At 46.6% G+C, this 13525-nt stretch overlaps 1 protein-coding gene across 5 annotated transcripts in view; it reads right to left on the bottom strand.

Moving 5' to 3' along the window:
* The window catches only part of DNAJB4 (DnaJ heat shock protein family (Hsp40) member B4), a 48828-nt gene extending 35492 nt beyond the window's left edge, over positions 1-13336 (bottom strand). The window contains exons 1-3 of one of the 5 annotated variants that reach the window (XM_075832882.1): positions 13263-13336; positions 12612-12776; positions 2519-2711 (exon numbers count right to left, since the gene is read on the bottom strand). In XM_075832882.1, coding sequence (XP_075688997.1) covers positions 2519-2708 — 190 coding nt within the window. In that variant the 5' untranslated portion in view covers positions 2709-2711; positions 12612-12776; positions 13263-13336. Of the gene's footprint in view, positions 1-955; positions 1168-2518; positions 2712-2997; positions 3173-12611; positions 12777-13262 lie in introns of those variants that run through there. The other 4 variants (XM_075832883.1, XM_075832881.1, XM_075832884.1 and 1 more) reach the window with 4 other exon arrangements.
* Positions 13337-13525: the final 189 nt, after the last annotated feature.

Here is a 13525-nt window from a genome sequence, read left to right as displayed (position 1 = left end):
GCCTCTGGCAGCTGAGAGCAGGGAGATTTGACGGCTCCCTGCTCTGTTTACTTTATTCTACAGCAGCGCCGTGGAATGGCGGCGCTGTAGAATAAAGCCCATTAATGACCGCCGTGAAAAGGCTAATCGGCGGTCATTAAGTGGTTAAAGCAATTCAAAAAGCAAAATGACAATTGTTGAGCGTTGAGTAACTTTGAAAATACATTGAATTACTTATCTTGTACTGATATAGCTATAATCTAGAGCTGCGTTCAGAATTCTGCTGGTCGTCATTGGAAACAGTCAACAAGGTTGTTGACAGACACCCCGCTAATGGCTCTACTGGGTTGCTATAACACAGAGGGGGACTTGTTCTGGTAATTTGCATTAAGGAAAGTCTCAACTGTACATCAGACACTGTGCAGTGATTTGATCTAGGAAAAACGAAGTGCCCCTGCATTATAGGAGCTGAGCTAAACTAGGGTGTCAACAACTTGTTGACTGTTTCCAATGACAACCAGCAGAATTGTGAATACAGCTCTGGGATGTAATACAGGATTTGTCCTCAATCTGACTGTTTTCATTAGCTGTTCAAAATAATAAGGCTGAATTCGCACTACATGAATTTGTTGCAGATTTTCGCTGCACTAAAAATTTGCAACAATTACAGTTACGATGCGCGTGGAGGGGGTTTTTAAAACTGTCCACAAAGACTGTGTAGAATTCAGGGCATGCTGCAGATTTTCAAATAAATTTGTCCTCTAATTCATGGAGTTTCAAATCCGCAGCATCTCAATTCCTTTGCAGATTTGTCACAGATTTTCCCAGCGGATTCCACCTTATGCAATGCTATCCACATCGCACAAATCCACGTTGTGTGAACTCAGCCTAATAAACACTTAAAGGGGTTGCCCAGGATCACAAAAAACTTGACAAGGAGTTGGAAATGTCATCAATTAATAAAAGCATAACTTACCTGTTAAATCCCCCGCCGCTCCAGTGCCGCTGATCGACTGCTCCCTGCCCATCTTTGTTACAGGCTTCTTTTATTATTTGATGATCCCCCTTGGCCCATTTTTTTGGTGATCCCAGACAAACATTTGAAAAAATTTAGAATATAAATTTTAGCACCTAGTTCAATTTTTTGGCAGCAATCTACAGTAGGTCCATGTGAAAATAACCCCCAATCCTATAAAAGACTGGAAAAATGTATTTTAAAATTTCAGTAAAGTAATAAAGATTGACAAACTGGCCATATGGTCTTACACAACAATCTATCTTTCTGGACTTCATGAATGAAACAACCAGATTACATTTTAATTAACCTGCTAAGCTATCTATCATTGTATCTGTTGTATTAGGCCCTGTTAATATCACGTTAGTGATATATGCTGCGTGTACACTAGGAATAGGTCCCTGGCGTACATGCTAAGGGCTTCATTAACCAAATGTATGCCAAAAGAGTGCGTTTTTTCCCTCCGACAGGCTGATATACTGCAAAAGAAATCTCATCAACACATTGCAGATTTTTTCTGAACGTAAACTGATCTGCGGTGGGTATGTTAAATCCGCAGCATGTCAAGTTATCTTGCGTTTCCGCTTACGAATTGTATCTGACTAGTTTAAAAAAAAAAAAATACACCAAAATCCGCAGCATAAAAACGCACCTATTTCCACATCAAAATATAAAAACTGCACATTAAAATGCATAAAAAAACGCAGTATTAGGCCGGGTTCCTACTGGATGGATATGCTGCGTAAAAACCACGCAGCGTATCCGATCGGGAACTCGCAGTATATTCCGTCCAAAAACCACACCACATTGTGGTGTGTTTTTTCGGATGGGATTTCCGCTGCGGAAAGCAGCGGTAAAAAACGCTCATACTTACATAGGCCGTTGTTATGGCGACGCGTCCCTCCTGCGCAGTCCGGTTTGGCCTCCCTGGATGACGCACATGGGATGTAACGTCATCCCAGGAGGCCGGCCCTCTGACGTCATCCAAGCTGGCTTCCTGGAATGACGTATCATCCCATGTGACCACCACTGCAGCCTGTGATTGGCTGTAGCAGCCACATGGGATGCAACGTCATCCCAGGAGGCCGGACTGCAGGAAGAAAGCGGGTGCTGTGGGTATGATTTATTTTTTTCCGTAGTTGCAATTTTTGCGGCGTAATCACTGCGAATTCCGTACAAAAGTCACAACACTTGGCTTTCTGTTGCGGGTTTTGCATCCCCATTGAATTCAATGGGGAAAATCAACAAAAACACAGCATAAATTGACATGCTGCGGAATTAAATTCAGCACCGCAGGTCAATTTATTAACATTTACGCTGCATTTTTGTTCCGCAGCGTGGGTATGAGATTTTCTAAATCGCATCCACTTTGCTGCTATTATAAATGCTGTGGAATTTCCGCACAGAATTCCGTACCAGAAATTCTGCAGCGTTTACGCTACGTGGGAACCCGGCCTAAAGGCGCAGTACCACATTTTATCGCGAGAATCCACCCTTTCGCTGCCACAAGATGAAGAAGCATACTGTCATAACAAGAGAAGTTGCCTGTTGTAGAAATAGATTCTTGGTCAGAATAAGATCTGAATCTCCGATCTTCCAGAATCACTCGGCAGAAAAAAAAAAGCCACCACCAACAGATCTGAAGTGTAAATTCCCATGGTTTATCACATATAATTCGGAACAGGTAGTAGACGTTGTGTAGAACTTTCGGCATCTTCTAAAAAAAAATCAAGAAAACACAAGATTGTTGTAATCGATACTCACAATACGAGCAAGCTATAAAGACACAAAACAACCACTTAGGTGCCCTGCACTATAACACCAGAAGTGTCACTATAAACAATAACTTATTCAACTGCAAATGAGGGGTGTATAAACACATATACATATAGTAAATTACCCACCCAAAAACAGTTTGCAAACACAAAGATGATTAAAATAAAAGCGTTTGGGAAACTGCGGTGCCCCATCTGCAATATTTACATACTGATTTCTATACATACCTTTTATGATTATATCATGCGGCAAAGAATCATCTTTATTAAAGAAAAAAAAGGCTCAAGCTCCGGTCCCAAACATATGGAAAAAAACCCACAAGGAAATTGTTTATATATAGACACCAAACTATGTTTAACTCCCTGGAGATGCAGCAATTTTTTTAAGTTTGATCAGCTCTGCATTCTGAAAGCCATAACCTTTAATAATTTTTCTACGACATAGCTATACGAGGGCTTGTTTTTTGTCATTTTAAATGGCACCATTTTGGGGGTACAAGTATAATGTATTAAATAACTTTTATTACATTTTTTTTACAGGGGGTTGGGAAAAACAGCAATTCCGCCATTTTTGGGTGGTTTGTTTCTACAGCGTTCAGCGTGCAGTATAAGGATATGTTCACACAAGCAATTTTCAGACATTTTTCGGGGCGTAAACAACCCGAAAAACGGCTGAAAAATCGGTTGCAGAAAGCCTACAAACACCTGCCCATTGATTTCAATGGGAAATACGTGTGAACGTATTGAAGAAAGTGTATGAACACACCCTAAGACATTATTCACACGACAGGGTTTCCCGGCCGTGTGACGGCCGTTCATAAAACGGCCGTCGCACGGCCGGAATAGAAACAATAGACCCCTAATGGGGCTATTCACACGACCGATTTTTTGACGGCCCGGGAAACCCAGCCATCAAAAAATGGGACATGCCCTATTTTCGCCCGTTCTCCCGGCTCCCATAGAAGTCTATGGGGCCAGGTAATACACGGCCATGACTGGAATGTGTCCCGAGTGACGGCCGTGTCTTCCGTCGCTCGCTCCCTCCTTCTCCTCACCCTTCGCACTTCGCACTGTGAGGAGATTTGTTTGCTCCCTGTAGGAGCGGAATCCCCAATCCCCGGCCACAGCTTCGGCAACGCTGTGGCCGGGAATTCCGCTTCAGAAGTGCCTGACTTCACTGTGTCCATATATGGACACAGTGAAGTCAGGGACTTCTCCTGGAGCGGAAACACCGGCCACAGGGTCGGGGATTACGCTTCAGAAGTGCCTGGCGTCACTGGACACAGTGACGTCAGGCACTTCTGAAGCGGAATCCCCGACCCTGTGGCAGGTGTTTCCGCTCCAGGAGAAGTCCCTGACTTCACTGACACAGTGACGTCAGGCACTTCTGAAGCGGAATCCCCGACCCTGTGGCCGTTTTTTCCGCTCCAGGAGAAGTCCCTGACTTCACTGACACAGTGACGTCAGGCACGTCTGAAGCGGAATCCCCGACCCTGTGGCCGGTGTTTCCGCTCCAGGAGAAGTCCCTGACTTCACTGTGTCCATATATGGACACAGTGACGTCAGACATTTCTGAAGCGGAATCCCCGACCCTGTGGCCGGTGTCTCCGCTCCAGGAGAAGTCCCTGACTTCACTGTCCATATATGGACATTGAAGTCAGGGACTTCTCCTGGAACGGTGGCACTACCTACAGACAGGTAGGGGGGGTGCCATCTATGGGGGAGGTGCTGTGTAGAACTACCTACAGGGGGCTGTGTGGCATTACCTATGGGGGGTGTGTGGCATTACCTATGGGGGCTGTGTGGCATTACCTACAGGGGGCTGTGTGGCATTACCTACCGAGGGCTGTGTGCCACTACTACAGGGGCCTGTGTGACACTATCTACAGGGGCCTGTGTGACACTACCTACAGGGGGCTGTGTGGCACTACCTACAGGGGGCTGTGTGGCACTACCTACAGGGGGCTGTGTGGCACTACCTACAGAGGGCAGTGTGTGGCAAAAAATTACAAATGAAATTCATCCGATTTTAAAACGGACAGGGAAAAAAACGGATGCAAAACAGGTCAAAATCGGCCGTTAAAAACGGCAACACGGCCCGGGACGGAATCGGAACGAATGCAAAACGGCCAGGAAAAACGGTTCAAAACGGCCGTTTTTATCGGCCGATACTTGGACCCTGTCATGTGAATAAGGCCTTAGGCCTCATTCACACTACAGGTTTTCCCGGCCTGGTGCCGGCCGTTCATAAATCGTCCGGCACCCGGCTGCATTAGGAATAATAGACCCCTAATGGGGCTATCCACACGACCGATTTTTTGACGGCCGGGAAAACCGGCCGTCAAAAAATGGGACATGCTCTATTTTCGGCCGGGTGCCCGGCCGCCCGGCTCCCATAGAAGTCTATAGGGCCGGGTAATACACGGCCATCACTGGAATGTGTCCCGAGTGATGGCCGGGTTTTCCGTCGCTTGCGCTCTATCTCCTCCTCCTCACAGCGCAGAGTGCATGTGAGGAGGAGGAGTTTATGCCATTCGGACGAATGGCTGTACGCTGTACACTGTGTGGCACTGCGCTGGCTCCCTTCCCCTGCTTGTTTTAAAAGCGCCCTGGCCCGGCCCACCTTCCATGGCGCCGCTAGCAGCTGCTGCTGCTGCGGCTGCTACTACTGTAGCGACACCACTATAGCAGAGCAGGGAGGTATCTCCCCGCTCTGCTATGTGCTAGCCCCACTTTAGCTCCTTGAAGGAGCGGAATCCCCGTGTTTTCGGGGATTCCGCTCCTGGACAGACCGCTTGATGTCTCTGTCCATATCTGGGCAGTGACATCAGGGGAAACTCCTGAAGCGGAATCCCCGTACACATGGGGATTCCCATTCAGGAGTTGCCGCTGATGTCACTGTCCAGATCTGCCCGACCCGGAACGGATGCAAAACTTTATGCAAACCGGCCGGGCAAATTGGCTGATTTTACCGGCCGACACTCGGGCGGGACCCTGTCGTGTGAACCCAGCCTTATTCACACGACAGGATCCGAGTGTCAGCCGATAAAAATGGCCGTTTTTCCCGGCCGGTTTGCATCCGTTTTGCATCCGTTCCGGGCCGTGTTGCCGTTTTTAATGGCCGATTTTGACCCATTTTGCATCCGTTTTTTTCCCTGTCCGTTTTCAAAACTGATTAATTTCATTTGTAAATTTTTGCCACACACTTCCCTCTGTAGATACTGCCACAGCCCCCTGTAGGTAGTGCCACACAGCCCCCTGTAGGTAGTGCCACACAGCCCCCTGTAGGTAGTGCCACACAGCCCCCAGTAGGTAGTGCCACACAGCCCCCTGTAGGTAGTGCCACACAGCCCCCTGTAGGTAGTGCCACACAGCCCCCTGTAGGTAATGCCACACAGCCCCCCTGTAGGTAGTGCCACACAGCCCCCTGTAGGTAATGCCACACAGCCCCCCTGTAGGTAATGTCTCACAGCCCCATGTAGGTAATGCCACGCAGCCCCCCTGTAGGTAGTGGCACGCAGCCCCCCTGTAGGTAGTGGCACGCAGCCCCCCAGTAGGTAGTGGCACGCAGCCCCCCTGTAGGTAGTGGCACTCAGCCCCCCTGTAGGTAGTGGCACTCAGCCCCCCTGTAGGTAGTGGCACTCAGCCCCCCTGTAGGTAGTGGCATGCAGCCCCCCTGTAGGTAGTAGCACGCAGCCCCCCTGTAGGTAGTGGCACGCAGCGCCCCTGTAGGTAGTGGCACGCAGCCCCCTGTAGGTAGTGGCACGCAGCCCCCTGCAGGTAGTTCTACACAGCACCCCAGTCCCATAGATGGCACCCCCCCCACCACCTGTCTGTAGATAGTGCCATCGTTCCAGGAGAAGTCCCTGACTTCAATGTCCATATATGAAGACAGTGAAGTCAGGGACTTCTCCTGGAGCAGAGTCACCGGCCACAGGGTCGGGGATTCCGCTTCAGAAGTGCCTGACGTCACGGTGTTCATATATGGACAGTGAAGCCAGGGACTTCTCCTGGAGCGGAATCCTCGGCCACATCGCCGGGGATTCCGCTTCAGAAGTCCCTGACTTCAATGTCCATATATGGACACAGTGAAGTCAGGGACTTCTACTGGAGCGGAATCCCCAATCCCCGGCCAGAGCGTTGCCGGAGCTCCTACAGTGAGCAAAAAACATACCCTCTTCCTCCTCCTCACATGCACTTCGCACTGTGAGGAGGAGAAGGAGGGAGCGAGCGACAGAAGACACGACTGTCACTTGGAATACATTCAAGTGATGGCCGTGTATTACCCGGCCCCATAGACTTCTATGGGAGCCGGGCGGCCGGGAGAACGGACGAAAATAGGGCATGTCCCTTTTTTGACGGCCGGGTTTCCCGGGCTGTCAAAAAATCGGTCGTGTGAATAGCCCCATTAGGGGTCTATTGTTCCTACTGCAGCCGTGTGACGGCTGATTTTTGAACGGCAATCACACGGCCTGGGAAACCCTGTCGTCGGAATAAGGGCTAAGGCCTAACTGACAAGTTAACTTTATTCTGCAGATCAGTATGATTGTAGCGATACTAAATGTATATAGTTTTTTAGGTTTCACTACTTTTGCACAATAAAAAGTAGTTTTTGTGTCTCCGCATTCCAATAACATTTTTATATTTATGACGACTGAGCTGTGTGAGGGCACATACAACATTGATCCAGCAATACTGGATTGGTTATGGATGTGGCGATACAAAATACATATAGTTTTATTTATTTTTTTAGCCATACTCAGGTATTTTGTATGGGGAAAAACATTTTTACTTGGGATTTTTCTTTTTACTATTTTTTTTTTGTCCCACTATGGGACTTGACTATACGATCATTCGATCACTTCTATAATATGCTATAATACTTCTGTCTTGAAGTTTATTATGCCTGTAAGTGAAAACTGAAAGATAACCTATTAGGCCCTGCCACTGGCATGGCCTAAGAGGAGTGCAAAAATGGCAGACCTGGGAGCCATTGTTAGACTCCTAGCTGCTATGAAAACCCACTGGCACATCACAATTGCGTCACGGGTCGACGATGGAAAAAGGAAGCCCCTTCGCTCTTTTTTATCACTTGGATGCCGCAATCGCTATTGACCGCGGCATCTAAGGGTTTGAACATCCGAGATCAGAGCGAGCTGCTGATGGTGCGAACTCCGCTCCAGAGCCCACGCCGTACAATTACTGCGTTAAGAACCAGTCGACAGCGACGTAAATGTATGGGATGGGGTAAAGGGATTCTCCATTTCAAAATACACGCATTTATGCAGTGAATTAAAAATTGTAAATACATACAATTAAAGGTATTCTGGCTACAGATATGCCATAAATGTTTGATTGGTAGGGGTCCCATCACTACAATCCCAATTGTTCAGGAGAACTGGGGTCCTATGTCCTCTGTTGCTCATTAAAACTTAGCTGTAAAGCGAGGGAGAGACGGATCCACAAGCATCTGGTACTATTATAGTCTATGGGTAGTTATGGAAACAGCTCACGTTATTGATAGCAGATATGTCATAAAACACTTTAGTGGGACACACCATAACCAACCCCATCAATCAGATTTTTATGCCACAAATATCCATCATCAGATTAACCCCTTTTACACATCCATATTCAGTATGCGATATGCCTGGGGGGTCAGGGCAGCTACTTAAAAGGCTTATCCTTAGGATAGCCCATCAATATTAGATCGTTGGGGGTCCGACTGTTGGCACTCCGGCCGATCGGATGCTTGAAGAGGCCGCGGAGCTCATACGAGCACCGCAGCTTCTTCTTTACTTGTACGCGCCACTGCATTTGTTCTCCCATTCACTTGAATAACAGAGATAAGCCCTTTAAAGTCTATCTTAAGCCCTATTTGCATGCTGAGAAATATAAAAACATGTGGAATAATGAACACGCTGCAGATTTTAAAATCCACAGCATGTTCATTGAAATCGGGGATTAGCTTTATTAAATTACAATGGGGCTAATTCGTGTGCAAATCTGATGGCTAATCGGTCAATTTTAAAAATCCTCCACACCGATGCTGTGTGAACATACCCTAAGGGTAAATTCATATGTAGTGGATTTTCAGTGCGGATTCCGCACCAAAAGTCTACGACAATTTACAGTACAATGCATGTGGATAAGATTTTCAAAATCCCATCCACATAGGGCATGCCAATTATGCGGCAGATTTGATGCACATTTTCACAGCAGATTTCCCTTTTGTAGCAGATTCGCTGCATATTCGTAGCCAAATCTGCAGTGAATTTCTACCACCATGCCTGGCCTTGGGACTAAGGCCTCTGTTCACATTTGCACCGTGTCTTCCGTTTATGACAGAAGCCATGATACCCGTGAAAATCGATTGACTGATCATGGGGTAAGGGCTCCGAACCGAATCCCAAACTGCAGTGTGAACATGGCCTACTGCTGCCACTTTTAAATATGCAATTGCTGATAGTACATGCAGTACATCCACATTATGGTCATAAAAAATGTGGAAGATTTATTTTGCTAATCACTACCTCCAAGTATCTACACTATTCCTTAACGATGAATGAAACATGGCTTCTCTCTACATATACATAACCTTTGTTTACTTCTTTCTTCATACTACTCTTCACTTTCTTTTCCTTTTTACATGTAAATAGATAGACGTCATGTATACACTCTCTGTACCGTGCCCTCTGTCTACCACCCCATCATATATCCCATCCTGTACCTTATTAATAAAAACAAACAACAATTGTGTTGTCTTTCAAACCATTAACAAAAAATATCTTCTCCATTATAAGTGATCCCCCGCACCTCCACCATTACTTTATACTGAAATCTGGGGAAGAATCCCACCTCTTGAACACAAGTGAGTTCGGGCCGTGAAAAGCGTTCCATGTGTGAGACGGATTTCCCGGCCCGATCGCGGTACAGGTGACCGGGACTCCTGTCATCATAGACATTTATGATGCTAGGAGTCTCTGCCTCCCCACGGAACTGCTGTTCCATACTGTATAATTTTGTTCAGTACGAAACAGCAGTTCCGTGAGGAGGCAGAGATACTAGCATCCTAAATGTCTATGATGACAGGAGTCCCGGTCACCTGTACCGCGATCGGGCCGGGAAATCCGTCTGACACATGGACGAGGATTTCATGGGCCGAAAACGGTTGTGTGCAAGAAGTGTCATCCTCCTCCGTCTATAGATGATGATCTTCTGGAACAATCTGTAAAGAAGAAACCAGAATATAATATTAGTTAAATCTTTAAACACTGTAATAACACATATATCTACTTAAAGTGACGCTCCATATTTAAAGAGGCTCTGTCACCAGATTTTGCAACCCCTATCTCCTATTGCAGCAGATCGGCGCTGCAATGTAGATTAGAGTAACGGGTTTTTTTTTTTTAAACGAGCATTTTTGGCCAAGTTATGACCATTTTTATATTTATGCAAATGAGGCTTTCTAAAGTACAACTGGGCGTGTATTATGTGTGTACATCGGGGCGTTTTTACTTCTTTTACTAGCTGGGCGTTGTGAATGGGAGTGTATGATGCTGACGAATCAGCATCATCCACTTCTCTTTGTTAACACCCAGCTTCTGGCAGTGCACAGACACACAGCGTGTTCTCGAGAGATCACGCTGTGACGTCACTCACTTCCTGCCCCAGGTCCTGCATCGTGTCGGACGAGCGAGGACACATCGGCACCAGAGGCTACATTTGATTCTGCAGCAGCATCAGCGTTTGCAGGTAAGTCGATGTAGCTACTTACCTGCAAACGCTGATGCTGCTGCAGAATTAACTGTAGCCTCTGGTGCCGATGTGTCCTCGCTCGTCCGACACGATGCAGGACCTGGGGCAGGAAGTGAGTGACGTCACAGCGTGATCTCTCGAGAACACGCTGTCTGCACTGCCAGAAGCTGGGCGTTCTGAAGAGAAGTGGATGATACTTCTCATCAGAACGCCCAGCTAGTAAAAGTAGTAAACACGCCCCGATGTACGCACATAATACACGCCCAGTTGTACTTTTACTTTAAACACGCCCAGTTGTACTTTTGCAAGCCTCATTTGCATAAATACAAAAATGGTCATAACTTGGCCAAAAATGCTCGTTTTTTAAAAATAAAAACGCTACTGTAATCTACATTGCAGCGCCGATCTGCTGCAATAGCAGATAGGGGTTGCAAAATCTGGTGACAGAGCCTCTTTAAACACGCCCAGTTGTACGTTAGAAAGCCTCATTTGCATAAATATAAAAATGGTCATAACTTGGCCAAAAATGCTCGTTTTCAAAAAACAAAACGTTACTGTAATCTACATTGCAGCGCCTATCTGCTGCAATAGGAGATAGGAGTTGCAAAATCTGGTGACAGAGCCTCTTTAACTGAATAAAGATGATGCTCATCTGCTTTAGACCTCATGCACACGACCGTAGCCATGTGCACGGCCGTGATTTCCGGGTCGGCCGCCCGCAAATCGCGGGCCGTGCACATGGCCGCGTCCATTATTTTCAATGAGCCCGGACCGCAGAACACAGCCGTAATAAGGCTTGTCCCTTTGTTTTTGCGGTGCGGGCTCGCGGGCCATGCACGGACTGTGAAAACCACGGTCGTGTGCATGGCCCCATAGGAATGAATGGGGCCGCAATTCTCCCGTGGATTTTCGGGGGAATTGCGGCCGCAAAAGCACGTTCGTGTGCATGAGGCCTTAAGCTGGGTTCACACTGAGTATTTTGCAGGAGGAAAATCTGCCTCAAAATTCCGTTTGGAATTTTGAGGCAGATTTTCCTCTGCCTGCACGCCGATTTTTGCTGCATTTTTCGTCCGTGGCCATTGAGCGCCGCGGGCATAAAACACAGCGAAATACACTTTCTCTGCCTCCCATTGATGTCAATGGGAGGTCAGAGGCGTAAACGCCCGAAGATAGGGCATGTCCCTTCTTTTTCCCGCGAGCTGGTTTTTCCGCTCGTGGGAAAAACGGCTCCGCCTCCCAGTGAAATCAGTGGGAGGCATTGTCGGACATCTTTTGGCGCGGTTTCCGCGTCAAAAAACTCTGTGTGAACAGGCCCTTAAAGCGGTTTTCTGGGACTTTAATATTGATGGCCTACCCATAGGATAAGTCATCAGATCAGTGGGGTCCGACTACCGGTGATTTTACTAGGCACAGCGCTGTACACATCTGTAGCGGCTGTGCCTGGGATTGTAGCTCACTTGATTGGGATCGGAACTGCAATTCCACGCCCCGCCACTACGGATGTGTGCAGCACTGTGCGTGGTAAACTATGAAGAGTCCGTGGTGTTTGGCGCCACAGCCCCTTCAGTTAACTGATCAGTGGGGGTGCTGGCAGTTGACCCTCCACCGATCTGATATTGGTGACCTACCCTAAGAATATTAATGTCCCAGAAAACCCCTTTAGGCCTTGTTCACACAGTGCAGATTTTGCATGTACTTTTTAAGCCAAACCCAGGAACCGAAAAAGAAGAAAAAAAGGCCTTATAGATGCAATTCTGGTTTTAAATTAAAAAAAATGCATGCAAAATCTGCAGTGTGAACCAGGCCTTAAAGGTTGCCGCCTCATGGACGGTGTACTCTTGACTTTATATATGAATTGTTCCTGCTCCCAAGTCGGGGGTCTTCACACTGCAGGGTACATCTGAGGTATAACGTCTGGAGAATTTTCCACTGTTAGCCACTATATAGGAACACAACGGCATGCGTCTCCCATAGGTATATTATGTGGTAAACTTTTTTTTTTGCAACTTTCCTCTGTATACAACGGCAAAGACGACTACGCTATTGTGTACAGTTGAAAAAAATGTATACCGACATAGACTAACCTGACGGAAGACAGGCGTTGGATGAATGGTGCCCCATAGATACGTTTGGCTGGAGCCCGGGAACTTTTCCGTCAGATACGTTCAAGTTAACACTTACGTTAAGTAAACTGCAAATGCGCATACACCCTAAACCTCAACTTTTGGTCGATCAACCTCAATATTCCCCTATATAAAGACAGAATATGAAGTTATGATGCGGTTCTCTTCTACGTCTGGGCTCTACGCTCCGTGTATATAAAATGCCAGGAAGCGCTTCCATCGTATACGCCAACAGCGTCCTTTTGGCATCTGTATGGACGTTATACAACAGAAAAGTATAGCTGACTACTTCAATACAGAGGGATCTCTGAAAAAAACCTCATATTCAGCGCAATATATATATATTTTTTTATTGCGTCAATTATTTTTGGGTGAAAAAGTCATTTTAAAAATGTAAAAAAAAAACACGTAATCCTGTCCCACGTACGATAATTGGTCACTTTAGTTATACATTTGTGCCCATAGAAACACTACGGCAATACTGCAAAACATCCTGTTTTTTGTATAGGGACATATTATAAAAATATACATTTTTATTTTTTGTGATTTTGCATAACAAAGGTTTATTAGCTATTTTTTTTATTTCTCAAACTATCACTACTGACTCTGTACCGGCATTATTATTCACTACCAGAAGCTCAACACGTCGTAAGACCCTCTCAAAGTTCACATAAGAGGGAGGACATGATTTGTCAACTCTGTGCTTACAGGGAGAACATTCTCCTCACATACACAGTACACCGCCATTTTACTCCCTGAGCCCGCCAACATTCCTGTCAGCAGCGCGGCAGTGGAGGCCACGTGACGCGGCTCTCTTCTCGCGAGATTTCATCAGCCTCAGAGGGAGGATCCGGTAGAGAGTCCTTGTGCGGCGC

The sequence above is a fragment of the Rhinoderma darwinii genome, chromosome 7, assembly GCF_050947455.1.
Source record: "Rhinoderma darwinii isolate aRhiDar2 chromosome 7, aRhiDar2.hap1, whole genome shotgun sequence".
In the NCBI taxonomy this organism is placed as follows: Eukaryota; Metazoa; Chordata; class Amphibia; order Anura; family Rhinodermatidae; genus Rhinoderma; species Rhinoderma darwinii.
The sequence above is the reverse complement of the archived record's forward strand: the minus strand, read 5'-3'. Positions and strand labels throughout refer to the sequence as shown.